Source organism: Mustela lutreola, chromosome 10, assembly GCF_030435805.1.
Source record: "Mustela lutreola isolate mMusLut2 chromosome 10, mMusLut2.pri, whole genome shotgun sequence".
NCBI classification, from domain to species: Eukaryota; Metazoa; Chordata; class Mammalia; order Carnivora; family Mustelidae; genus Mustela; species Mustela lutreola.
Genome location: NC_081299.1, coordinates 20,025,001 through 20,049,015, shown reverse-complemented (window position 1 = coordinate 20,049,015; position 24,015 = coordinate 20,025,001). Strand labels below are relative to the sequence as shown.

Below are 24,015 nucleotides of genomic sequence, written 5' to 3'. Positions count from 1 at the left end.
GTTCTGGCGGTAGAGGAGGGAGGAGAGAGGCCAAGTCCTGGGGCCGCGAGGGAGCGGCGCTGCCCCAGGGCCGAGGGTGGAGCTTTCCCAGTTGGCCGGGAAAGGGCTGGGCCCGCCCTACATGTGAGGGCAGGGGAGAGCGACGGCAGACTCTTTCCTGCGGTGTCCCGGTGCCCCGGGATCCCCTACGTGACTCTGGGCCGCGGATCACTGGATGTCCCAGATTCTCTGGACCCAATCCCCGACTTCAGATCCTCAGGACCTTGCAAGTCGGACCCCGGATTTCGCCCTGGGCTCCAGATCCCGGAACAGGACTTCTGGCAAGAGTTTGGATTTCCAGATCCTGTACCAGGTTCCCGATCCTGAGATCCCTGGATCCGTAGCCACTGGCTCCTGCCCCTACCCGGGTGCCCACAGCCGGGCGCCCGACACCCGAGCGCCCCCGCACGGCAGGGCCGTGCTTGCGGTCCGGAGCCCTGGAGCGCGCTGGCAGCTGCTGGCAGGACCCGCTGGCCGAGGCGCTGAGCCGGGGCCGGCCCCATGCCGCTCCCCCGGGCCGGGGCTACGCGCGAAGCCGGCCGCTCAGCGTGGTCTACGTGCTGACCCGGGAGCCGCAGCCCGGGGTGGAGTCCGAGGCGGAGCCGCTGCCCCTGCGCTGCTTGCGCGAGGCCTGCGCGCAGCTCTCCGCGCCGCGGCCGCGACCGCAGCTGCGCAGCCTGCCCTTCGGGACGCTGGCGCTGGGAGACACGGCAGCGCTGGATTCCTTCTACAACGCGGGTGAGCTCGCGCTGGGGGCGGGCCCGGGGCGGGGCTTAGAGTCCGGAGGCGGGCCGAAAGGGGCGTGGTTCGGCGACGCCTGGGAGACGACGGGTGTGGGGTCCGGGGGGCACAAAGTGAGCTAGGCTGAGGGGTTCGAGATAGGGGCATGATAAAAGCGGAATTTAGGGGATCTGGAGCACGGCCGGGCTCGGGCTGGGACCTAGTGGATCCAGGCCCGGAGCCTTCGGGGTTCAGGGTTGGGGCTTAAAGCACTCTGGAGTCGGCACCGTGCCTGGGGAGCGGGGTTAGGACTGCGGCGAGGCTGGGAGCCGGTCAGAGTGTAGTATCTCAAGAGTGGGGTTGGAGGGCTGAGCCTCAAGTCGATCTCGCGCGGAGCTCGTGAGGGCGGATCCGGGGAGGTGGAGCTTGGACTAGGGAAAGGGGCGGTCCTTGGGGGGGGCGCTGGAGTCCAGGGGCGGTAACACACTACTTCCGAGGCTCGGTCTAGAGAGGCAGAAAGAGAAACGAAGGGACCCTTCGGCGCGGGATTCTGGGCGAAGTTTAGGTTATGAGGCCCCAGAAGTTGCGAGGTAGTGGGCGGAGCTGGAGGCTGAGCAGGGTTGCTAGGGGGCGGGGCCAGAAAGGTGGCTAGTCCCGTGCTGGTCACCCCTCCCTTCCGCCAATCCGGACGCCCCGCCCCGACACTTATTTGTTCATCCAGGAGTCTGGGAACCAAGCTTATCTGACGGCCCTAAACTCACAGCCTAAAGATGAAGGCTGACTCGACCTCGAGGACACAAAGACCCACACAGCCTTAGACTCCCACGTCGCACATATGTTGACACACCGGCCCTCACAGACACTGTCACACACAGAGATAGAAACAGCTCTACACACAGGCACAGCACCGTGCCCCGTACTCGCAGGCTCTAAGCAGTGGGATGAGGGTCCCAGCCCGTGGAGTTCAAGCCTCTCCTGCAACACCGCAGATAATATCCGTTCTGTGTAAGAGCCAGAGGGACCTAGAAAGGGGAAACTGAGGCCAGAGCGAAACTGTACCCTGCTGGAGTCAAATGGGGAGGCCATCTAAGCCAGGACAGCCTCCCAGGCTCCTCCCCTGCCTGCGGAGCTGGGCTTCCGGGCTCAGGGCCTCCGCCTGTGCCCCCACAGACGTGGTGGTGCTGGAGGTGAGCAGCTCCCTGGCGCAGCCCTCGCTCTTCTACCACCTTGGTGTGCGGGAGAGCTTCAGCATGACCAACAACGTGCTGCTCTGCTCCCAGGCTGACCTCCCGGACCTGCAGGCCCTTCGGGTAGGAGGCGGGGTGTCTGGGGGTGGGGGTAGGCGGGGGCAGGGGGCCAGCGGCTACCCAGGATACTGATTGGATTGTCCTCTGCAGGAGGATGTTTTCCAGAAGAACTCGGTGAGCAGAATCCACTCTCCGCTCCATTATGCCCTTCCACCGCCACTACCTTTCCTGGCCTCCTCAGTCACCTCTGACCCAATTCCCTTGACATCCATGTGGCCTTCTGTTCCCTATTGCCAAGCTCACGACGTGTGCCCTTTCTCTGCTGTTCCAGTCCCCTCTGGTGCTGACCTCTCACCTCCTCACTGTCGCTCTATAACCGGGTGCTGACCTCTGATCTGCCCTGATTGCTGCCTCCCTCCCCCCAGGATTGTGTCGGCAGCTACACGCTGATTCCCTATGTGGTGACAGCCGCAGGCCGAGTGCTGTGCGGTGATGCGGGCCTCCTGAGGGGACTGGCTGATGGGCTGGTCCAGGCCGGGGTGGGCACCGAGGCCCTGCTTACGCCCCTCGTGGGCCGGCTGGTCCGGCTGCTGGAGACCACGCCTACCGACTCTTGGTAATGGGGTACAGAGAGGGGGCACCAGGAGGAGGCTGGCGAGAGCACAACGGGCCTGGCTGAGGGACAGGCCCCATCGTTCTCTTCCCTTCCCTCCCTCCCTCCTCTGCCGGGGGCCCTCAGTGGCTACTTCCGGGAAACCATCCGGCAGGACATCCGGAGGGCCCGGGAGCGCTTCTGCGGGGAGCAGCTGCGGCAGGAGCTGGCTCGCTTGCAGCGGAGGCTGGACAGCGTGGAGCTGCTGAGCCCCGACATCGTCATGAACCTGCTGCTCTCCTACCGCGACGTGCAGGTGTGTGGCGCACAGGAAGGCAGGTGGAGCAGCCGCACCCCACTTCAGAAAAGACCCATTCCCTCTCCTGGTTGTGCCACTCATGTGCTGGTGGTTTTGAGCAGGGGGCTCATGTCTCTGAGCCTCAGTTTCCTTGTCTGTAATAGGGGTCGATCATGTCACTGTCTCCCAGCATGGGAAAGTGGAGGCCCAGAGCGGGTTCTCTGTGTCAGGTGTGGGGGTGGGAAGATGGGGTTTCAGGGATGGGAGGGGGCCCCAAACTCAAGGTTTCCCTTAGTGCCTGGGGGGGCGATGGGACCCCCCCCCAGAGGCCATCGTGCCAGTGTGCACTGTCCCCCTCCGCAGGACTACTCGGCCATCATTGAGCTGGTAGAGACCCTGAAGGCCTTGCCTACCTGCGATGTGGCCGAGCAGCACAACGTCTGCTTCCACTATACGTTTGCCCTAAACCGGTGAGTGGTAGAACAAGGCTCAGGTCCTAGCCTCCTAGGGACATGGGTCTCTGCCATGCGAGGTCCCTGCTGAGTGGGATTCGTGCTGTTCAAGGACTTTGCTGACTGGGATCCCACTGATGGTACATGGGACTGCCGCCTGGGGGGTCGGCAGATCTAGGCGGTCATGGCTAGAGTGGGGTGGGGTCATCAGGTAAGGCCCCGGCCCGTGCTCCCCTTTCCCTAGGAGGAACAGGCCTGGGGACCGGGAGAAAGCATTGGCCGTGCTGCTGCCGCTGGTCCAGAGCGAGGGCTCCGTGGTGCCTGACCTCTGCTGCATGTGCGGCCGTGTCTACAAGGACATGTTCTTCAGCTCTGGCTTCCAGGATGCTGGGTACCGGGAGCAGGCCTACCACTGGTAAGTGGACCGTGGGCTGGAGAATGGGGCTGTGGGCCTCGGGCCAGCCCTGAGGCCCCACCCCCACCTCCACCCCAGGTATCGAAAGGCTTTTGACGTAGAGCCCAGCCTCCACTCGGGCATCAATGCGGCTGTGCTGCTCATCGCTGCAGGCCAGCGCTTCGAGGACTCTGAGGAGCTCCAGCTCATAGGTGAGTCCCAGCCCTGGACGGGCCAGGGGAGAGCGCGGGCAGAGAGGACACCGGGCTGGAGCCTGGCCTTGTCCCTTTTGGACCTATTCTGCCAGAACCCACACCTGGACCCTCATACCCGTCCTGGGCCCTCATGAGCCCTTGAGGCCACAAGTGTGCCAAAGCCCACACCTGTGCTCCTTACACACCAAATTTGACAGACACTAGTTCCCTAGACCTTCCTTGTGCCCGAGCTCCTACTCCCACCTGAGAGTCATACCTAAGTTTTCACCTTTTTTTTTTTTTTACAATGTGTTTATTTATTTGAGAGAGAGAGGGAGTCAGAGCAGGGGAAGGGGCAGAGGGAGAGAGAATCCCAGGCAGACTCCATACTGAGCATGGAGCCTAATGCAGGGCTTGATCTCTCGACCCGAAGATCATGATCTGAGTGAAACCCAAGAGTTAGATGCTTAACCAACTGTGCCACCCAGGTGCCCCTCACCTGTTTCTGTGTTCCTGCCCACATGGATGTCGTGGCCCACACCTGGGCTTTGCCCAAACCCACAGCCACACTCCCTAGGTCCCACACCCCTCTTTCCCAGGCATGAAGCTGGGCTGCCTGCTGGCCCGAAAAGGCTCTGTGGAGAAGATGCAGTATTACTGGGATGTAGGCTTCTACCTGGGAGCTCAGATCCTCGCCAATGACCTTGCCCAGGTGGCGCTGGCCGCAGAGCAGCTCTACAAGCTCGATGCTCCCATATGGTAGGTGGCCTCCTCTGCAGTCTGGGCCCGGCCTCAGCTGCCTGCTCCTGCACACATGTACCCCCGCATTCTAGCCTAAGTCCTGAGCCGGTGACATGGCCCCTTCCAGACCAGGGCCCACCACACCCGGTGCCCACGTTCTGGCTGCCTCCAAGCCGGTCTGCTCTCCCAGGCAGTGCTAGTTGGGGCCTGGGCTGAGTTGAGGACAAGACTATGCTGGCAGGTACCTGGTGTCCATGATGGAAACCTTCCTGCTGTACCAGCACTTCAGACCTACGCTGGAGCTTCCTGAAGGACCCCCGCACCGTGCCCACTTCTGGCTCCACTTCTTGCTGCAGTCCTGTCAGCCACTCAAGACGGCTTGTCCCCAAGGGGACCAGTGCTTGGTGAGGCTGCCCAGTGCGGTTGTGGGACCTGGGAGAGGGGTGGGGCCTCTCTAACCCACCCCCTTCCTCATCATGTGCAGGTGCTGGTCTTGGAGATGAACAAGGTGCTGCTGCCTGCCAGGCTGGAGATTCAGGGTACCGACCCAGTGAGCGCAGTGACCCTGAGCCTGCTGGAGCCCGAACCCCAGGTGAAGTCACTGCTGGGCCTCCCTTCCCCAAACCACTCTCCGAGTCCCCCAGCACCCTCCTCAGACCCAGCTTCTTCTGCCAGGACGTTCCCTCCAGCTGGACTTTCCCAGTGGCTTCCATCTGCGGGGTCAGGTGAGAGGTGAGGCCTCTGGCGGGGTCCCCGGAGTGGGGTGCCGCGGGCCCACTAGCACTCACTGTGGCTCTTCCTCCCTTCCCAGCTCCTCCAAGCGGGATGAGCGCTGCTGCTTCCTCTACGCGCTGCCCCCTGCGCAGGATGTGCAGCTCTGCTTTCCCAGCGTGGGGCACTGCCAGTGGTGCGCGTGGCCTCTGGGATGGCTGGGGTGCCCGGGGAGTGAGGGAAGGGAAGGGACATGTTCCTTGGGTGCTCTCGGCCAGGGAGGGGACAGTTTCCGCCCAAGGTGCTCCTCCCCTCGGCCTGACCTCCCCCACCCTCAGGTTCTGCGGCCTGATCCAAGCCTTGGTGACAAATCCGGATTCCACAACGCCCGCGGAAGAGGCAGAGGGTGTGGGGGAGGTGCTGGAGGTGAGGAGCGGGGCCTGGGAGCGCCGGAAGTGGGGGTGGGGAAGGGCTGGGGGGCCTCACTGAGCCCCCATATCACCCGTCCCCCGCAGTTTGATTATGAGTACACGGAGACGGGTGAGCGACTGGTGCTGGGCAAGGGCACCTACGGGGTGGTGTACGCCGGCCGCGAGCGGCACACGCGGGTGCGCATAGCCATTAAGGAGATCCCGGAGCGGGACAGCAGGTGCGGTGTGCAGGGGCCCGGGACGGGCGGGGCCCAGGGCCCGAGGGGAAGGGGTCTTGTGGGCAGAATGGCAGGGAACACGCGGGGTGGTGAGGTCTGGAGGGGGCCTGTGGGCTGGGTGATACGGAGGAGAAGGTCAGAGAGGGGCCTGTGGCTGGGGCAGGTCCTGGGGGCCTGGCCTGCCTGGCGCTGGAGCTGGGTGAGCATCTCTTCCCCAAAGTGGCCTGTTCCTCTCTTGCTCCCCGCTCCCAGGTTCTCTCAGCCCCTGCATGAAGAGATTGCTCTGCACAAGCGCCTTCGCCACAAGAACATCGTGCGCTACCTGGGCTCCACCAGCCAGGACGGCTACCTCAAGATCTTTATGGAGGAAGTGCCTGGAGGTACGTGCCCAGTGTGGGATGGCAGTGGAACTGGAAGTGTGGGGCAGGGGGATGGGGCCAGGAAGGGGGTGGAGAACCCTAGGGGAAAATGAATCCTAGCCTGCGTGGGTGGGGTAGCTCAGAATTAGCTGACACTGTGCACTTGGGTGGGGATGGAGTCTGGGCCATGGCTGGGGTGTGCCTGGGCCTTGAGCAGAGAGCTGAAGGCCGGAGTCAGGAGGTGCGGGTGATGATGATCCTGGACTGCCTCTGCCTAGGCAGCCTGTCCTCCTTGCTGCGGTCGGTGTGGGGCCCCCTGCAGGACAATGAGAGCACCATCAGTTTCTACACCCGCCAGACCCTGCAGGGCCTCAGCTACCTGCATGACAACCACATAGTGCATCGAGACATCAAGGTAAGTCCTGAGACATCAAAGTGAGTCCTGTTGCTGGTGGCGGGGGGGGGGGGGGGTTGGGGGTTGATGGGAACACAGGGGTCCAGACAGAGAACAGCAATTTGCATTCAGAAGGCTGACCCCTTTGCAAAGGGTGGGGGAATTCACCAGGGAGGCTCCCAAGGGAATGAGAGAACTTCAGACCTGAAGCCAAAGCGGGTGCCAGCACCCAGGAAGTCATAAGTGCGGTGGCAGAGGGAGGAGGTTGACAGAGGCAGGGTCAGGCTGCGATCGTAGGAGGTGGGATACAGGGACAGGGTCCGGTTCCGCCATCCGGAGCCCGGCCTGACGTCCACTGAGCATAAGGTCCACTCTGCTCAGGGGGACAATGTGCTGATCAACACCTTCAGTGGGCTGCTCAAGATTTCTGACTTTGGCACCTCCAAGAGGCTGGCGGGCATCACACCTTGCACTGAGACCTTCACAGGTAATGGGGTGTGGGGTGGGGAGTGGGGATGCTGACCTGGGACAGAAGAACTCTTAGGACCTTCCGGGGAATGGTGTTTCTCCTGGCTGTGGAGTTAGAGCCCTCGTGGGACATGGAACCAAGGGCCAGTGACTGTGCCGGGGGTGAGGTGATAGAGTCTAGAACTAGAGCTTGAGTAGTCCACGATGGCGAATTTAGTGTCTGAAATGCGCCTAGGAAGTGTCAGTGTGGGCAGAAGTGTGTGATGGGTTCAGAGTGGATGACGCTGTCCCAGATGTGTGGTGGGCCGTACTGTGCGTGAGGGAGTCGGAACATGACGGAGCCCAAGATGAGTGAGGAAACTCAGGATAGGTGTTTGACCCCCAGGGTAGGTGGTGGGGATTATCTGGATGACAGAGTTCAGGGTGGGCGCTGGTGGCTAGAGGATGAGAGCCCCTGTCACCCCACGTCGTCTAATGCATAGATGAGCATTAAGGGCTCGGCTTCTACCACAGGGACCCTCCAGTATATGGCACCAGAAATCATTGACCAGGGCCCACGAGGGTATGGGAAGGCAGCTGACATCTGGTCACTGGGCTGCACTGTTATCGAGATGGCAACAGGCCGCCCCCCCTTCCATGAGCTAGGGAGCCCACAGGCGGCCATGTTTAAGGTGAGACCCCTTACTCATGGCCTGGCTCACAGGGCGGGGGGCGTGGCGACAAACCGGGCCCTGGACACCTCGAAACTTGACCTTTTTCCGTCCTCCCTGACCCCTCCCAGGTGGGCATGTACAAGGTGCATCCGCCAATGCCCACTTCTCTGTCAGCGGAGGCCCAAGCCTTTCTTCTCCGAACGTTTGAGCCAGACCCCCGCCTCCGAGCCAGTGCTCAAGCACTGCTGGGGGACCCCTTCCTGCAGCCGGGGAGGAGGAGCCGCAGCCCCGGCTCCCCAAGACATGCACTGCGGCCCTCAGGTAAGATGCAGGTGAAGGAAGTGGGTGCACGGGGCTGAGGGAGAGAAGCTGTGGAGGTGGGAGGGCTGATTGGGGGCCCAGGCTGACAGCCTCCTCCCTCCCTCAGATGCCCCTTCAGCCAGCCCCACTCCTTCAGCTGACCCGACCACCCAGCCCCAGACATTCCCACGCCCTCAGGCACCCTTTCAGCACCCACCCAGTCCCCCGAAGCGCTGCCTCAGTTATGGAGACACCAGCCAGCTCCGGTGAGAACCCAGGGTCTTGGAGGGGCTTTGCCTCATCTGGGTTTGCTCTTGTACTCCCTCCGGGGGGAAAGCCCCCCTCAGGGCCCTGGGTGCCTCCCACCACTTGCAAGGATGGCAGTGGGGGCCTCCTCGCCGAGGCTCCGACTTGCATTTCTTGTGCCACCTCAGTGCCAGGCTCCTCTCTCTTACCCCTGGGAGGCTGGCCTCAAAAGAGCCAGGATTCAGACCCTGGGGTGGAGGCGGCCGGGCGCCGTGGCCACCTGCCCTCCATCCGCAGCTCCCCGGTTGCACTAGGGTGCCTGAGGAACCGGGGGCCGAGGAGCCCACGTCCCCTGAGGAGAGTTCTGGGCTGAGCCTGCTGCACCAAGAGAGCAAGCGCAGGGCCATGCTGGCCGCGGTGCTGGAGCAGGAGCTGCCCTCGCTGGCGGAGAGTCTGGGCCTGAAGCAGGAACAGGTGGGTGTGCGCGTCCCAACCACCACCACCAACAGCCACACAACACCACCCTCCTCCCCCTGTTGGTGGTGAGGCCAGGCCAGCAAGTCCGCAGAGGGCTTCCCCTATGCCTGCACCCCACTTGCCACTCTCTTGACTCAGGGGGAAACCCACCCATGACAACCTCTCTTCCTCCCCAGGGGCCCCGGCTGGGCAGGAATCATGTGGAACAGCTACTGCGCTGCCTCGGGGCGCACATCCACACTCCCAACCGCCGGCAGCTGGCCCAGGAGCTGCGGGCGCTGCAAGGGCAGCTGCGGGACCAAGGCCTCCGCCCTGCACTTCTGCACGGACCGCTCTTCGCCTTCCCGGACGCGGTGAGGGAGCCTTCTCCCGGTTCGGGCTGCCCACTAAGATGTAGTCAGCTCCCTGTGCCTGGGAATGTGCAAGGACTTGTTGCAAGGTCGCCTGTCTTCCCCGTGAAGATACAGCCGTCAAGAAAGGGACATCTATCCCGTCCTAGTTTCCCAGCTCCTCCCTCTGCCCCAAGCCTGCCTACCCGACTCACCTCTGGCTCAAGACTTTCTAGGCCTTTCCGACTCGAGCCCCACCTCTGAGTCCCCCCCCTCGCGCCCTTTCTCCCTTTCCAGGTGAAGCAGATCCTCCGCTGGCGCCAGATCCGCCCACACTGGATGTTCGTGCTGGACTCGCTGCTCAGCCGAGCGGTGCGGGTAGCCCTCGCCGTGTTGGGCCCAGGTAACCCCAGGAGTGGAGCTATCCTGCCTGCCGGCGAGGGTGTGACCCCCTTGGGGGCTTGACATGCACGCCAGGGGCCGGTAGGGGGCGTGGTGGTGGGGGTTAAGCTCAACCCGGGCGGGAATGAATGGCTGGGTACCCAGAGCCGTGCGCCCTCTGCCGGGTGTCTGGGGAAGTGTCCAAAATGGGCGTTCTCTCTCCCTGCGGGAGCTCATCCCAGTCACTTGGATTGGCAGAAGAGGAGACAGAGGAGGTCCCACCGAGGTCAGAGGAGGAACCCCAGTCCAAGCAGCAGGAGACCATCAGCCGGCTCCCGGGGGAACCAGAGAAGGCCCCCCCAACCCCAGTGGTGCGGCTGGGCCTCTTGCGAGCAGAGACTGACAGGTAAAGCCCAGGGGACTTACCTGTGCCCTCTGGGCCAGCTTCACCTTCCCTCTCCTCTCCATCGTACTGGCCCCGCCTCTGCGCTCTCCTACAGGCTCCGAGAGGTCCTGGCCGAGAAGGAGCGGGAGTGCCAGGCCCTGGTGCAGCAAGCTCTGGAGCGGGTACACAGGGAGACAGGGACCTGCACCCTGGCCCCAGAGCCCCCTGGTGAGTGTGCCACAGCTGGAGAACACTCAAGGCAAGTGCCAGGAAGCTTCTGCCAGGAGGTACCCCTGGACTGACCGCCTGACTTCTCCTCCACAGCTGCTCTCACGGTGGACCAGGGCTTGGTGCAGTGGCTACAGGGACTGAATGTGGATTCAGGCACTATCCAGATGGTGAGGGGGAGAGCGCTGGCCAAGTCCTTGACCCCCACCCACCAGAGACTCCATCTCTGCCCATCTTTCAGCTCTTCTCACTCTTTCCCTCATGCAGAGAATCTCAGTACACAAGACCACTTAGTGTACCCCCCATGGTGCAGATGAGGAAACAAGCGCCAAGGGGCGTTGGCTGCCGTGTAGCACATTAGTAGCCCCATAGAGCTAGTACCTGGGTCTCTGGACACATCTCCCTCTGATTTTCTTTTCTACTGTTTCTGCATCTGGGTCTTTGTCCACAACCAGCTGCTGAACCACAGCTTCACCCTCCATATCCTGCTGACCTGTGCCACTCGAGATGACCTCATCTATACACGCATCAGGTATGTCCTGAGCCCTCCAGGGACCCACGCATATGGCTTCTTGGTGGCTAGAGTCTGACCACCCCCCCCACCAGGCTGCATGTCTGCTTCAGTTCCTCCCTGGAAGTTACATGGACACAGTGTCCCCCGGGGGCAGGAGGCACATCAGGCAGACAGTGGGGTAGGCCATATTCTGGCTGAGCCGCACTGAACCTGCTCTCCCCAGGGGAGGAATGGTGTGCCGTATCTGGAGAGCCATCTTGGCCCAGCGAGCAGGATCTATGCCAGTCACCCCTGGCCAACAGGAGGCTGAATGAGAGCTCAGAGATAGAAGGCAGGACCCAAGGATGGCTGCATGGAGAAGACACAAGCAGCTTCTGATACACCTCACCTACCCCAGGACTCAGGGCCAACAGGAGAAGGCCAGGCGGGTGGGGGCAGGGTAGGGCCCAGACCTAGCGATATTGGGGGGGGATCAACCATAGAGATACCCGCAAGCCGATCAAGTATGGCCAGGCAGACTATTAAACAGAATACATTTGTATGCTTGGGTCTTGGCAACTTAATTTTTTTTTTTTAAGATTTTATTTATTTATCTGACAGAGATCACAAGTAGGCAGAGGCAGGCAGAGAGAGAGGGGGAAGCAGGCTCCCTGCTGAGCAGAGAGCCCAATGCGGGGCTCGATTCCTGGACCCTGAGATCATGACCTGAACTGAAGGCAGAGGCTTAACCCACTGAGCCACCCAGACACCCCAGATCTTGGCAACTTCTGAGGTATAGGGGGCCGGGGGTTCTGGGACCAGCTTCCTAAGGTCTTTCCGAGTCTGAAGTCTCTTCACCTGTTCCCTCTCACTTCCCTCACCCATTCTTGCCATCGCCCTTGCTGCCCAAAAACAGACATCAGCCTCTTGCTGCCCTTAGAATAGACTTTATTGGTTTTGGCCAAGGGCAGGCCCTGAGATGGGGGTCCAGAGAGGAGTGTGGTGGAACTTGTAGAGCAGCTATGTCCTGGGGACCAGGTCGGTTCTGAGGGGCAGAAGGCCATCCACCCACTCACATGGTCGCTCCAGAAGCATCTGCCACAGCTGCTTCTCCTCCGCTGTGGAATCCATCCAGGGTACCTGGAGCCCGTAGCTGCTCCCTGGATATGTGCAGACAGGGGTGAAGGACATGGTTACCCTGGACACCCTAGGTCCCAAGGAATGCCTGCTGGGTCCCAGATTACCCACTGCCACTCCCAGCTCACAGTGGATATCAAAGCTCAGGGAAGGGTGGAGAAGTGCCCAAGGCCACACACTAAGCCCGGTCTCAGCATCAGGTCTCCCGGGGCCCTGCCCCACTTACCAGTGCCCAGGCTGAGGCGTGTGCCGCCCAGCTGGCGGCTGGTCAGGGCCCCATGGTCCCAGAGGGAAAGCTCAGCACAGGCCTGGTGCAAGTCAGCAGGCCTGAAGCCATCGTAAACCATCGTATGGTTGAACACAGGGCTGAGGCTGCGTCGTACAACCCTTGTCCGTTGGCGGCTGGCGTGGCTGTCATCGGGCAGCACTGAACTGTGGGGCAGGTAGGCTGGCAATCAAGTGGCTATCCCTTCACGCTCCCCAGAACCAACCAGTCACCAGATCCTACTCATTCTCCCTCATAATGTCCATGCCCTCTGGCTCTCACCTACGTCCTGAACTCAAACCTTCACTATTTGTGGACCTTTGGGCCAGCTACCTCTCAGGCTCTTGTCTTTAAAAGTTACAACTTTTATTCGTAGGACCCCAGAGTACAGTCTCTGAAATACAGTTCTGCTACTTCCCTGCACAATGACCTTCATTGGCTCCCTGTTGCCCCCAGAAGTAGTTTCCAAACTTTTTAAAGCCTCAGAACCCACCCTGCAAGATAAAACATTACCCAGAAGTAAAAGAAAACAACGTCTGTGCCTGAAATCAGGGCTGGGAACTTAGAACCTGACCAGTCCGACATATTTCACTCTCTGAGTGTGGGACAGCACCCAGAGGCACCCCTAGAGGTCCCCCAGAGCTTACTTTGAAAATAACTGAACTGCAAGTTCAGGGCCAAGCCCCACAGCCTGACCTTCCAGGTCTTTTCATGGAAGAGCCCCTGTGACCTCCCAGGTCCCCAGCCTCGGCTCTCCAACAAGTCCTATGGCTTGTTACTCTGAAATGCAGCTCCTGAAGGAAGTCTTTAACTTTTCTGACTCTGGGCTTTTGTTCAAGTTGTCCCCTTCACCCCTGCACAGTGGTCGAAGATCAGACTGGGGGCGGATCAAGAACGGTTGATGACAAGGGGTTTGTCAGAGGTGGGGAGCTCCAGAGCGCGTGGGCGGTGGGGGAGGGCGGGGAGGAAGGGTAGCCAGGACGGGCCCGAAGCCCCTCACCACTGTACGTAGGTATCGGGGGTTCCTGAGCGCAGCGGCACGAGGTCCTGAGCTTCCTTCACCCAGAAGTGCAGCTCCCCGCTGGGGGGCAGTCCCGCGCCTGCCCAGAGACTCGGCTCAGACCCTGACGCCCCTCGCCCTCGCCAGACCGGAGGCCCCCTCCTTCCAGGTCCCGTCCAGCGTGGCCTCTCGCGGGGCACTCACCCTCGGAGCCGGCGGGGACGTACTTGAGGGAAAGGGAGAGCAGCCCGCGGCTGGGGAGGTCGTCGGGAGAGTGTGGGACCTGCGAAAGGCGGTCAGGTCAGGGGCGGGAGCTGGCCCCAGCGAAAGCGGCCATCGAGGGGTGAGGTCTCCAGACCCGGATGGGGTGCACCTAGCCGGGGGACCCAACCGCCGCTGGGGGGCGGGCAGTAGGGTTGCAAGGCCGAGGGGAGGCTCGGCCAAAGGCGGGGTCAGAGGGGGCTGGAGCAAAGGAAAGGGGGGGGTAGGCGGGGGAGGGTGCAGGCGGGACACCTGCGTCGCTGGGTCTCCCCACGCGGGCAGGCTGCCTCACCCGGGGCTGCAGAGGGAGCCAGGTGGGCTCAGAGTCCCAGTCCCACGTGTCGAGAGGCACTTCGACTTCCCCCAGAAAGATGTTGCGACCCAGGCTCTCGCGGTGCCACACGGACAGGCTCAGCACGCGGCCCCGGAGCTCGGCCTGCGGGACGGAGTACTGGGGACAAGAGGTGCGCTTTAAGGGACCACGGCGGCTGGGCGGCTGGCGCTGGCTTCAGCGCTGCGGCAGTGTGGACGGCGGGGTGTGGGGGGGGCTGTCCTACCGCGTTCCTTGCACGATGGAATCTGGGGGAGCCCCGAAGGGCCTTAATGGGAGGTCTGGACTAGCGCCATGCCCAGCACTGGGCTGACCCACTGGGGAACGCCACGAACGGAGGGCCGCCCTGCCGTTCCTCCCGCACAACGGAGGGTCCAAGCGACGGGCAACGACCATATCCTGGCTGCCCCAGCCACCAGGCCCCCGCAAGAAGGGGCGTTGGGTTCACGCATGGGGGGCCGCCCGGTCGTCGCAGCCTCACCCTCAGAGTCTCGTTGAAGACCGGGTTCAGATTCCGTTTCTTCACCGCCGTCTTGCGCTTGCTCTGCTTATCCGGGAGGAGGTAGCTTTTGACGTAGCTGGAGCGTGGGAGGGGAGGAGAGGACCGGAGCTGAATGGGGGCCCCTCCCAGCTCCTACCCCCCCCCCCGGGGGGGCCTCCCCAGCCCCAGCCCAGAGCACGGCTTCCGGGCAGCGCTTTCCAGGAGTTCTCTCACTCAACCCCCGCGCCTCCCAAGGACGTTGATACTCCCACTTCGAAGACGGACAAAAATAGGCCAAGAAGAGTGGCGGGGTGGGGGTGCGGCGAGAGCGGGTCAGGCACTCACGGATCGGAGCGGCGGCGTCGCGCGGCAGCCAGGCCCTGGCACTGGATCACGTGCACGCGCAGCTCGGCGGTGCCCGGCTCGTAGCGTAGCCCGAAGTGCACGGAGCCGCGCACCTGCACCGCGCCGGCCTCGGCCTCCCCCGACAGGCTCAGCAGGCTGCCGCTCAGCTGCGGGCGGGGGTGGAGGTCAGCGCGGGGCGGGGGGTGTTGCTCAGATCAGGGGACGAGGGAGGGGTGAGGCCGGGGCTACGCGCGGGGATATGGAAGGGTGGCGTCCCCCACCCGTCTCCTTCGTCCCCAGGCCATAGCCCTCCCCCCTCACCCCTCACCGTGGAGGAGTTGAGGCTGGACACGGAGGAGCTGCTGCTGAGCATGCGGTCGAGGGAGGGGCTGGGCCCGGGAGCTTCCTCCCCGTTCTGCAAGATCTCGGGTGCCGTCTGGGTCTGGGGAGCGCGGGGCAGGGGTAAGTGACGGGGCGTCTTCTCTTTCCCAGCCCTTCCCCCGACGGCTCTCAGCCTGGTGCACGGGCACTCCCCGCCCAGAATCCGCTCCGGGTCTTGGGAGCAGCCGCCGGCCGCTCCCGCCTACCTGGCCTGGGGGTGGCGGCGACTCCGCTCCCCGCGGCCGTGGCTCCGGCTCTGGGTCCGCCTCCTCCGTGTAGACCTGTGGGGCCCCAGAGCCCGGGGCTGGGGTGGGGCATGAGCTACTGAGCGTGGCCCTCTCTAGCCCGCCCCTAAGCAAATTTGGAGGGACTGTTTTGCCACTCCCGTGACCTGCGGATTCAGGCTCCAGTCCTGCGGGAAGCCCTTGAGACCGCACACGCACACGCATATACACGCACCAAGGAGAGAGTAGGATGGGGAAGGAAGGTGAACACAGGTGGTTGGGGTCACTTCAGAGATGCCTCTGGTCCCTGAAACCTCTCTGTAGTCCCCAACACACACCCTCCCGCTCACCTTCCTGGGACTGGGGCTCTTCCTCATGATCTGAAGACTTTAGGGGGACATATGGTGAAGGGGAATCAGGTTTCTGAAAAAAGCAAGAAGATCACAGTGGGGACTAGTGACAAAGGAGTCAAAGGTCACGATAGGGTCAGAGGCCAGAGGCTCCAGCTAGCTATCCCAGATGGATTTAGCACAGCCCTCCAGGCAGGGCTGGTAACCAGCTAACCAGTTGCCAAACCAGTGGGGCCTGCATGTCACACCCCGTCCCGTGTCACGGCATGCCCTGTCTGACTCCGTCCCACTGGTGGCAGACAGTAACTTCGGAGTCCTAAACCTCACCTAGCTCAGTCCCCCACCACCCCTAAGAGCCAGATTCTGAGATTCCCTTAGAGGCCAGGTCCCTGTCCCCATTTGACAGAGGAGGATTACAGTGGCCCAGACCAGGGTCTCCTGAGTCTCACTTCCCACCTCCTCTTCAGGGTCACTCATTACTCACCTCAGCCTTGCTGAGCGTCTCTTGGGGTGCCTTGTCCACGACGAGCCTAGGAGAAGGGAGAGGTGGTTGTCAGGGGATAGACCCCAGAGGACTGGTAGGCACCCTCCTCTCCCCCTGCCAGGCCTCCTCACCTGGGCTCCGGCTCCTCTTCAACTTCTTTCTCAGCAGCTTCAGCCTCCCCATCGCTGCCTGGAGCCTGATCTCCTGTGCCCGGGTGAGAAGCTCTGTGAACCCTGGATCTCAGGAAGTCTGACCTTTGGAGAAACTCACTCACCTCCAGGAGCTCATGGAGGGGTGGTGCCCACCCAAAGACACACAGTACCAGGGGCCCTCTCTTACTGTACATGCATAGCCAGTGCCCTGGGCTCTGTGTAGCCAGTCTCACCCCGGGGATCTCCTCTCACCCATGGAGCTCTTCTTTCTGCGGATAGAGGCTCGGACAAGATCAGAGCCAAGGTGGGCATGGTGGTGCCGTTGTGAGCGCGCTTCCTGGAACCAGTCTCCTGTCAGGATCTTCAGCTGCCCAGGGTCTGCCAGCGAGGCCCGGAGCTTGCTGGGGGATAGGGGAGGGTGTGGTTGTCATCCAAACCACATTCCTGCTACCCACTCTGTGCCAGGCCTTGTACCTGGGGCCAGGGACACAAGAGCAAATCAGACTCAATCCTTACTCTGGATCAAGGAGCTCAGGTTGATGGGGAGACTGAATCCAGAACAGACAAGTACACTATAATGAGGTGGGTGCCATGATGGATGTGAGAAGGGCCAGCTTTGCTTGTGGGAATCCAGGAGGGCTTCCCAGAGGAGGTGACATTTGACTAGGTTCTTGAAGGACAAATTGGGAGTTTTCCAGGCAGAGAAGGAGAATAATTATCATTCATTAAGTGACTACTGTGCATAATGCCCCCTCCTAATTCCAGGAGGTAGTGCTCCTTAGCCCCATTTTACAGATGAGGAGAGTGGTGCTGGGGAGGTCAGGAGAGTTGCCCTAGGTTACACAGCTAAGAGGTGTCTTCCTGTCCCCAAACACTACTTTTAAGTCACATGCTCCTCTGCCACTGTGCTCTTCCAGGGAGAAGGAACAGCATAGAAGGCTGTATTCAAGGACTCTGATGCCCTTGAGTGGCTCGAGTGGACATTCTAGGTATGTGTATCAGGGGCGGGGCTTACTGGTGGAGGATGAAACTGGGGAGGCTGGCAGGGACTAATCAGGGAGGCTTTGCGGGCGCACTTAGGAGCTGGCTCCTGACATGAGGTGCTGAGGAACCATGGGCGGTTTCAGCAGGGGACATTAAGGACAGATCTGGGGAGCTCCAGCTGCAGCATGACCAGTGGGTCAGAGAGGGTGAGACTGGAGGCAGGAAGGCAGCTGCCTCAGGTGAGGTGGAGCCTGCGCTGGTTAAGGGTGGAGGTGACCAGTGGACGAAAACAGGAACCACCCAGATATCTGACAGGCCACACACTGGGAGGCAGCAGGGGCACACTGGGGCTCCCAGTGCCTGATGTCCCGTTCTCCTGGGCTCCCCTGCCCTGCCTCACCTGACGCGGCCCTCCTCCAACTGGCGAAGGCGGGCATCTCGCTTCAGGACATCAGCAATGGCCTCCTGCTCCTCCTCCGTCAGGAAGCTGAGGTCCAAGAGTGCATCAGCCTCAGGCTGTGGCCCATGCGCCATGAGGCGGCTGGGCAGGGCCCAGAGCCTCTCCTGAAATGGGTGTCCCCTCTGGGGCATCAGCTGGGACAGTGCCCCATCAGCTGGGGCACATGTGGCGACCTGGGGGCAGATCAAGGGGGCAGGTCAAGCCCTGCCCAAACACAGGGCCCATCCTGGAGCTGACTGCTCTTTTCTGCCCAAATACATGCCTGGGCGGTGGGCACAGTACGACTCCAGGAAGGCTGAGCTCGAGGTGGCATGAGATACACCCATGGACCCATGGGCCCAGGTACACACTGGCTCACAGACATACAGACACCCTTGAAGATGTGCAGGCACGCCCACCCACAGTGAGACGTCCACAGATCACACCGCCATACGGACAGGCCAGTGCACACCTGTCCCGCACCAAGGACCCTATGCGGTCTTGGTCCCAGACCCTGGCCCACACCAGGGACATGCCTGACATATTCTGAACCGTGCACGCGAGGCCCCACAGAATGTATAACTTGGGACAAAAACATGACCCGAGATACACACAAATCACACTGAGTGTTGCACGCACATTGCCCCTCCTCCGACTGGATTGTGAGCTCCTTGAAGACAGAGACAGCGCCTCACCTCAAAAGCCCATATGTTGCCCACAACAGACAGTGGTAAAGGCTTGGTTAATTCAATGCAGAAATATGCCTGTACACACATGGGGAAGGCTACACACACAAACACACACCCAGATCTGCTCACTGCTCCCCCCCACCCCCCCCACCCCCTGGTAATCTACCAATACGGGTTGTCTCCCTCCACCCTTCACCTCCACCCTGCCCTGGCCCATTTGGCCTTCCTGTCTGAGGCAACCTCCTCCCCAGCCCACACCCCCACTTCCTCCCCACTGAGGTAACCACTTTACCCACTCCCCCTGAGGCCTCCAGCCAGGGATGCCCTCTTGCCTGCAACCCCTGGGCCCCTCTGCTCTGGCCACATGGATTCTCCCCCTTCTCCTGACCCAGGACCTGGCCAGGGGCCTGGCGGCAGAGGCCAAGGGCTGCAAAGCAGCTCAGGCTGCCCGGGCACCATGCTGACTCCGGAAGGAAAACATTTGCCCAGCTCCGAGGGGCATGTGGACGTGGCGGGGGGCCCGGGACAGAGTTGTGGGCAGAGCGGAGGCATGGCCTGAGCCCACTGGGCCATCTCTCCTCCCCTGCTGCCCCTCCCACCCACTCCCAGGCCAGGTCAGGGCACCAGGCAGGCCCAAGATGGGAAGAGCGTTCTCTGGCAGGCAAGTCCTAGCTTGTGACCGCTGCTGCCTGAGCTGGGCCGTCCCTGCTGAGTCTGTGTCCAAGCCTGAGCGCGCCTTCTCTGCTGCCTGCACCGTGGGCTTGGTGCGGCTGTCTTTACAGAGTGCCCGGTCTGATCCTGCGTGAACACCCGTGTGAACGCCCGTGGGCCCCGCATTAGCACTACTTCCCGAACATCTGCCCTGTTCAGTGCTGGGTGCTGCCCGCACACAGCTCGGGGCTCTTCTGTGGCCCGGGGCCCAAGCCCATGTGACATTGTGCCCTTGCGAGGGTCTCAGACCAACACAACACAGCTCTGCACACGGAGGCGTCTATGAGGCTGTTTGTTTTGTGGGTGTGAAGATTGTGTCACTGCCTGTGTGTCGGTGCACCATGTCCCAGTGTGACGCCGCGTGGGTGACTGTTGTTCACCTTCAGTGACTTTTGGGTGACAGCATGGTGTGGTATATACCCTGTGTACTTCATCCTCTGCTGGATGCGTGTCTGGGCTGTGTCATGCTATGTGTTGGGGGACCCCAGGGGTCCTCCGGGGGTGTGTGTAGGAGTACGGAGGTGGGGAAATGTCCTGCAGGTCTGCCTGGTCTGGGCTGTGGGCATCTGAGCCTAGGGTCCCCAGCAGCAACCCCTCCCTGTAGTTCCTTCTTCTAGAGCCAGAATCCAGCGTCCGGGTCTTCCCACTCCCATTCAACACTATGGGACAGACCCATTGGTCAATGTTCCAGTCCCAGACCCGCTCCCACCTGCCCCGACCCCTAAGGCCCCAGAGGGTACCCAGGAGACCTGGTGGCAATGTCTGCCCCTTGGGACCCTGGCAAGGAAACTTCGCCCTGAGGTGTGTTACCTGTAGGGGTCCAGTAGGGATCAGACACCTTCGCAGGGTGACCTGGGCTCTCCTGAACTCCTGGCAGCTGAGTTTCAGAGCAGAACTTGGGGAGCGGAGCAGAGAGGGACTAAGGCTGACTCAACCAGCAGCCCAGAGGAGCTGCCCCAGAGGAGGAGGAAACACCTTCTGAGCAGGGCCTGCTGCAAAACCGGGCCTGGACTCCCGGCACCCTGGGGGTGCACCCAAGCCTTGGCTTTCAGATCTCTGAGCTGATCTACTGGGTGGGAGACACCAGGGGCTTGGCCCCAGCTCTGCTGCCCACTTATTCTGTAACTGCTGTGAGCAGCACAGGCACCAACCCCTGAGAGCCTCGGTGGCCTCATCCCTAGAGTGGGTGGCCGCCCCACCCCGCCTGCGGAGTTGCTGAGAGGAACTTGCTTTGAAAGCAAGGTTAGAAATCTTTCTAAGAAGCAGGGTCAAGGAAGGATCGCAGACTGCAGGTCAGAGGACCCTAAGTAGAGTTTCTCCTCTGCCACTGTGTGACCTTAAGCAGGTGTCTCCACCATGCTGAGCTGCAATTTCCTCCTATGCAAACTGGGGGTGGAGGTGTGAAGAGCCTGTTCCAAGGGCCAGAAAGGGCCCAGCCAGCATAGAGAGGGTACCAGGGGGCCCCCCTCCAACAGTCTCTCTCTCTCTTTTTAAAGATTTTATTTATTTATCAGAGAGAGAGAGGGAGAGAGAGCGAGCACAGGCAGATAGAATGGCAGGCAGAGGCAGAAGGAGAAGCAAGGCTCCCCGCTGAGCAAGGACCCCCCCCCCCCCATGTGGGACTCGATCCCAGGACGCTGGGGTCATGACCTGAGCCGAAGGCAGCTGCTTAACCAACTGAGCCACCCAGGCGTCCCCAACAGTCTCTTTTGACAACCACTGCCCCTCCCTGGCCACATGTGTCTCCTGGGCGGCGTTAGCCCCAGCCCCGCTGCTCTGGACCCTAACTCTGTATCCTCCTCCGCCAACCAAGTCTTCTCTTATGTCCAAGTTCCCACTGCTACGAACAGCCCCCTGCTGCCAGCGCCCAGACTGCCCCCTCTCCACCCCCAGCTATCCCCCATTGCTGTTGCTCCTGCACTGCCCAGGTGTTAGTACCAGCCCAGCCTCTTCTGGAACCTTCCTCCTCCCTGTCTCCTGGCCTCCACACAGCCCCTCTAGTCCTGCCTATGCAAGGCTGTTGGAGGGGTCTTTCAGTGCCCTGCTTTGATCTGTCATTCCTCAGCTCTGGAAGGTGCTGGCAAACAACCAGGTTGACCCTGTGGCTGGTTCACAGAAGTGCTCCCAACCAGTCCAGCCTCCCTTAGACACTTTGACTAACTCTTGGGCTGCACCTACTCCTCAGCCTGACTCCCAGGCCCCCCCCCCCCCCCCGTAAGTGTGGCTCTGACGTCCTCATCTCCCACATCCTTAGAAGCCTACCCAAAGACTCTGCTTCCATTGGTGCTCCCTAGTCCCCAGCTGCAGGAGTGCTCTCCCCACTTGCCGCTGCCCCTCCCAGGGCTCACCTGCCTCCAGGATGTGCACTGGGCTTAGGTGAGAAGGCAGGAGCCTGGAGGCCAACAGGTCTGGCTTAAACTTCTGGCTCTGGTGCCTGGTCCCTGGTGGGCCTGGATCAGTGACAATCTCTATAAGCCTCACTCTCTGCCTTTATAAAACAAAGGCAGTGACAGCAGCCATCTCCTGAGACGGCTGCAGGGGAGTGTCCCCTGGCTTGCCTCCAGCATGCATTCTCCCTTTTCTATGGTCACAGTAGCCAGCCCTTTGGAAAACAGCCTCTCTCTGCTTTACCCCTTGTGCTCCGGCCACAGCGTGGTTGTGAGTGGGGGCTCTGGAAGTAGGTTAGGCTACTGGACTTGAACATGGGTCCACTCTTCCTACCTCTGTGCCCTTGAGCAAATCACTCTACCTCTCTGTGCTTACTTCACCTATAAAATGGGGATGGTAGCACTGACCTCACTGGGCTGTGGTGAGGACAAATGACACTTTATTATGAGGCCTAGCACACACTAAGCACTCAGCCACCTCTTTATATCTTGTTTCCCCTAGGCTAATTTAAAGTTCTGCTGGGGTGCACCTGGGTAGCTCAGTTGTTAGGCGTCTGCCTTTGGCTGGGGTCATGATCCCAGTGTCCTGGGATGGAGTCCCACGTTGGGCTTCCTGCCCAACAATCTGCATCTCCCTCTTCCTCTGCCCCTCCCCTCCTCAGCTCCAGCTCTTTCTCTCTCAAATAAATAAATAAAATATTTTTTAAAAAAGTTCTGCTGGGCGGGATCAAGCCTTACTACTTTTGTCTGCCCACTTCGCTGTGGTTGTCCTCCAGACTGGAACCTTCTCCCTTCAGCCAACTCTCAGATGAGTCCCTGTATGCAAAATTGATTTTTGAAAATGGAATTGCTACGAAGGGACAGGGGTGGGGGGCTCTGTCTTGCCCTGGAGAAACTCCAGCTCCAAAGGGTGATAAGCTTATAGGCCCCTCCAGGGCCATGGGGGCCAGCCGCTACAGCTGTCCTCAAGGCTGCCGTCAGGATGAACACCAAAGATCCTCGGGATTCAGGGACCAAATCCTTTGCGAGTTCAACTAAAATGACACATGACATAGAGCAGGGTTAGGAAAGACGTCACTAAGGAAGAGGCTTTGAAGCCAAGTCTGGGAAACGAGGGCCACAATTTCAGCAGGTGGAAAGCAAAGGACCAGAAATGAGCAGGTTCTGGCGTCTTGCTGGAGGGCGGGGCTGTGACCTGATCGCTGGGGGTCAGCACCGGGAACCTAGCAATATGACCGATGGATAAGGGGCAGAGGCCAGGGGCTCCGGTGATCCTCCTGGCTTATCCCAGACGGTGCAGCCCTGGCTGAGGGGACAGGTCAGGGCACTGGTCTGCCCAGCCCCACCTCCCAGTGCTCTGCCAGTTCTTCCCAACAAGCAGTGTGGGAGGGTTTCATACTCACTTGCCTTGAGAAGGCTCTGGGAGAGTGGATCTGGAAGGGTGGGGAGTTCCCACAGCCTGGGCCCGGGACAGGAGGTACCTGAGGGAAGCGGACATCCCCGTAAGCTCTGCCTGAGGTAGGCACTGGACGAGGACTCAACCATGGCTTTGCCAGTCAGGGCCCCCACCAGGGAGAAAACAAGGACAAGACACCTTCTGGAGTCAAACTCTTTATTACCCTGCCCAGAGAGCCCCGCGCAAGGAATCCTCGGAGCAGGGGTGAGGGGCCGCACATGCCCTTTCCACAACTTGAAGTTAAGGGGAACTGTGGCAGGTGGGAGGAAACAGCTCCCCTCCCGCTCCCTGAGGGCACTGGCTGCCCTGATGGCTGGCCCCCAGCATCCCGGACCCATGGGGCCATCACCAGTGCGCCTGTGCAAGGCCCATGCCTGGGGCTGAAGCCAAGCTCCGTTTACATTGCTCTGGTCTACAGCGGGTCACTCAGGGCATGTCAGCATCACTCATCTCCCTGGGCTGGCTGGGGGAGCCCCGACCCCCAACTGCATGGGGAGATGGACTCACGTGCTGCGAAGCCCAGGGAGAAGAGGAAGCAGGGTCTGCAGGGGCTGGAGGACACCAGGAGATGGGGCACGAACTGCCCCTAGTGCAGCTTCTGGTAGACATCTGACTGGGGGCCACCCAGTCCTATTAGACCATTCTAGAGACTAGTGGTGAAAGTCCCAGGGCAGCTTAGCTTATGGAAACTTCTCAGTGTACTCCACCCACCCTGGGACCAGAGCCCTGGCAGGCGGCTGCGCTCCAAATCCAGCTCTGGCCCCTGTGCGGCCTTGTCCGGTGGTCCAAACATGCTCCCCTTCCCCACCGGGCACTGGGCTGAGGCAGAGGGAGCCCAGTGGGCAGTGGCAGGAGTAGCTCTACAGAGGCAAGCTAAGGCCTTTCCAACAGGTGACCAAAGAGGGTACCTCAAGGGCGGGGGTCACAAGTCTGGGAAGGAGGGGACAGGGAGCTTCTCAGTGACCAGTGAGACACAACAAGCAAACAGCCCCCGCCCCATGTTCCTCTTCAGCCATTGTTCAGTCCATCTGGCCCAGACCACTGGGTCAAAACGAGCAAACCCATCCCTGCCTTTTGGGGTGAGAAGAAAAAATCTGGAACCAAAAGGGGTGGCGACTGCCTCCTCAGGAACCTGGTGGGCTCAGGGCCAGGAGGCAGCCATCACCGAAGGTTGAAGACGAGGCTGAC

At 61.1% G+C, this 24,015-nt stretch overlaps 3 protein-coding genes across 5 annotated transcripts in view; 1 reads left to right on the top strand and 2 right to left on the bottom strand.

Moving 5' to 3' along the window:
* Window positions 1-899: 899 nt before the first annotated feature.
* Window positions 900-11,312, top strand: MAP3K6 (mitogen-activated protein kinase kinase kinase 6). The gene is made up of 28 exons (XM_059136326.1): window positions 900-2,069; window positions 2,157-2,180; window positions 2,432-2,622; window positions 2,746-2,914; window positions 3,260-3,366; window positions 3,593-3,763; window positions 3,842-3,954; window positions 4,536-4,695; window positions 4,919-5,081; window positions 5,162-5,269; window positions 5,353-5,402; window positions 5,489-5,584; window positions 5,727-5,814; window positions 5,904-6,037; window positions 6,290-6,417; window positions 6,675-6,811; window positions 7,172-7,277; window positions 7,772-7,929; window positions 8,040-8,232; window positions 8,339-8,477; window positions 8,772-8,931; window positions 9,111-9,287; window positions 9,561-9,666; window positions 9,903-10,050; window positions 10,145-10,257; window positions 10,354-10,427; window positions 10,713-10,789; window positions 10,995-11,312. The coding sequence occupies exons 1-28, from the start codon at window positions 1,833-1,835 to the stop codon at window positions 11,083-11,085; spliced, it is 3,618 nt and encodes a 1,205-aa protein (XP_058992309.1). The 5' UTR covers window positions 900-1,832; the 3' UTR covers window positions 11,086-11,312.
* Window positions 11,313-11,681: 369 nt separating this feature from the next.
* Window positions 11,682-19,927, bottom strand: SYTL1 (synaptotagmin like 1). Of its 2 annotated transcripts, XM_059136328.1 has the most exons (15): window positions 19,795-19,927; window positions 17,546-17,778; window positions 16,414-16,562; window positions 16,141-16,213; window positions 16,010-16,055; window positions 15,526-15,598; window positions 15,158-15,255; window positions 14,899-15,012; window positions 14,571-14,737; window positions 14,226-14,322; window positions 13,706-13,864; window positions 13,357-13,435; window positions 13,153-13,252; window positions 12,114-12,319; window positions 11,682-11,910 (listed from the first exon to the last, which is right to left on the bottom strand). In XM_059136328.1, the coding sequence occupies exons 2-15, from the start codon at window positions 17,734-17,736 to the stop codon at window positions 11,771-11,773; spliced, it is 1,692 nt and encodes a 563-aa protein (XP_058992311.1). In that variant the 5' UTR covers window positions 17,737-17,778; window positions 19,795-19,927; the 3' UTR covers window positions 11,682-11,770. The 2 variants fall into 2 exon arrangements, with proteins under 2 accessions (XP_058992311.1, XP_058992312.1); XM_059136329.1 differs by lacking the exon at window positions 13,153-13,252.
* A 3,039-nt stretch (window positions 19,928-22,966) lies between these two features.
* The window catches only part of TMEM222 (transmembrane protein 222), an 11,914-nt gene continuing 10,865 nt past the window's right edge, over window positions 22,967-24,015 (bottom strand). For both annotated transcript variants that reach the window (XM_059136428.1, XM_059136429.1), the window contains exon 6: window positions 22,967-24,015. This exon is cut by the window's right edge. Coding sequence is in view for 1 of the 2 variants with exons in the window: in XM_059136429.1 (XP_058992412.1) it covers window positions 23,989-24,015 (27 nt within the window). In the remaining variant the exon portion in view is untranslated.

Excerpts from the sequence above, each read along its gene's own strand:
- MAP3K6 (XM_059136326.1), top strand. The coding sequence starts at position 1,833 with ATGGGGAGGCCATCTAAGCCAGGACAGCCTCCCAGGCTCCTCCCCTGC. Across the intron at positions 7,930-8,039 it reads CACAGGCGGCCATGTTTAAG|GTGGGCATGTACAAGGTGCA; the intron begins GTGAGACCCCTT and ends GACCCCTCCCAG. Across the intron at positions 9,667-9,902 it reads CCTCGCCGTGTTGGGCCCAG|AAGAGGAGACAGAGGAGGTC; the intron begins GTAACCCCAGGA and ends TTGGATTGGCAG.
- SYTL1 (XM_059136328.1), bottom strand. The coding sequence starts at position 17,736 with ATGCCCCAGAGGGGACACCCATTTCAGGAGAGGCTCTGGGCCCTGCCC. Across the intron at positions 16,056-16,140 it reads GAAGAGGAGCCGGAGCCCAG|GCTCGTCGTGGACAAGGCAC; the intron begins GTGAGGAGGCCT and ends CCCTTCTCCTAG. Across the intron at positions 13,436-13,705 it reads GGCTCCCTCTGCAGCCCCGG|GTCCCACACTCTCCCGACGA; the intron begins GTGAGGCAGCCT and ends CGCCTTTCGCAG.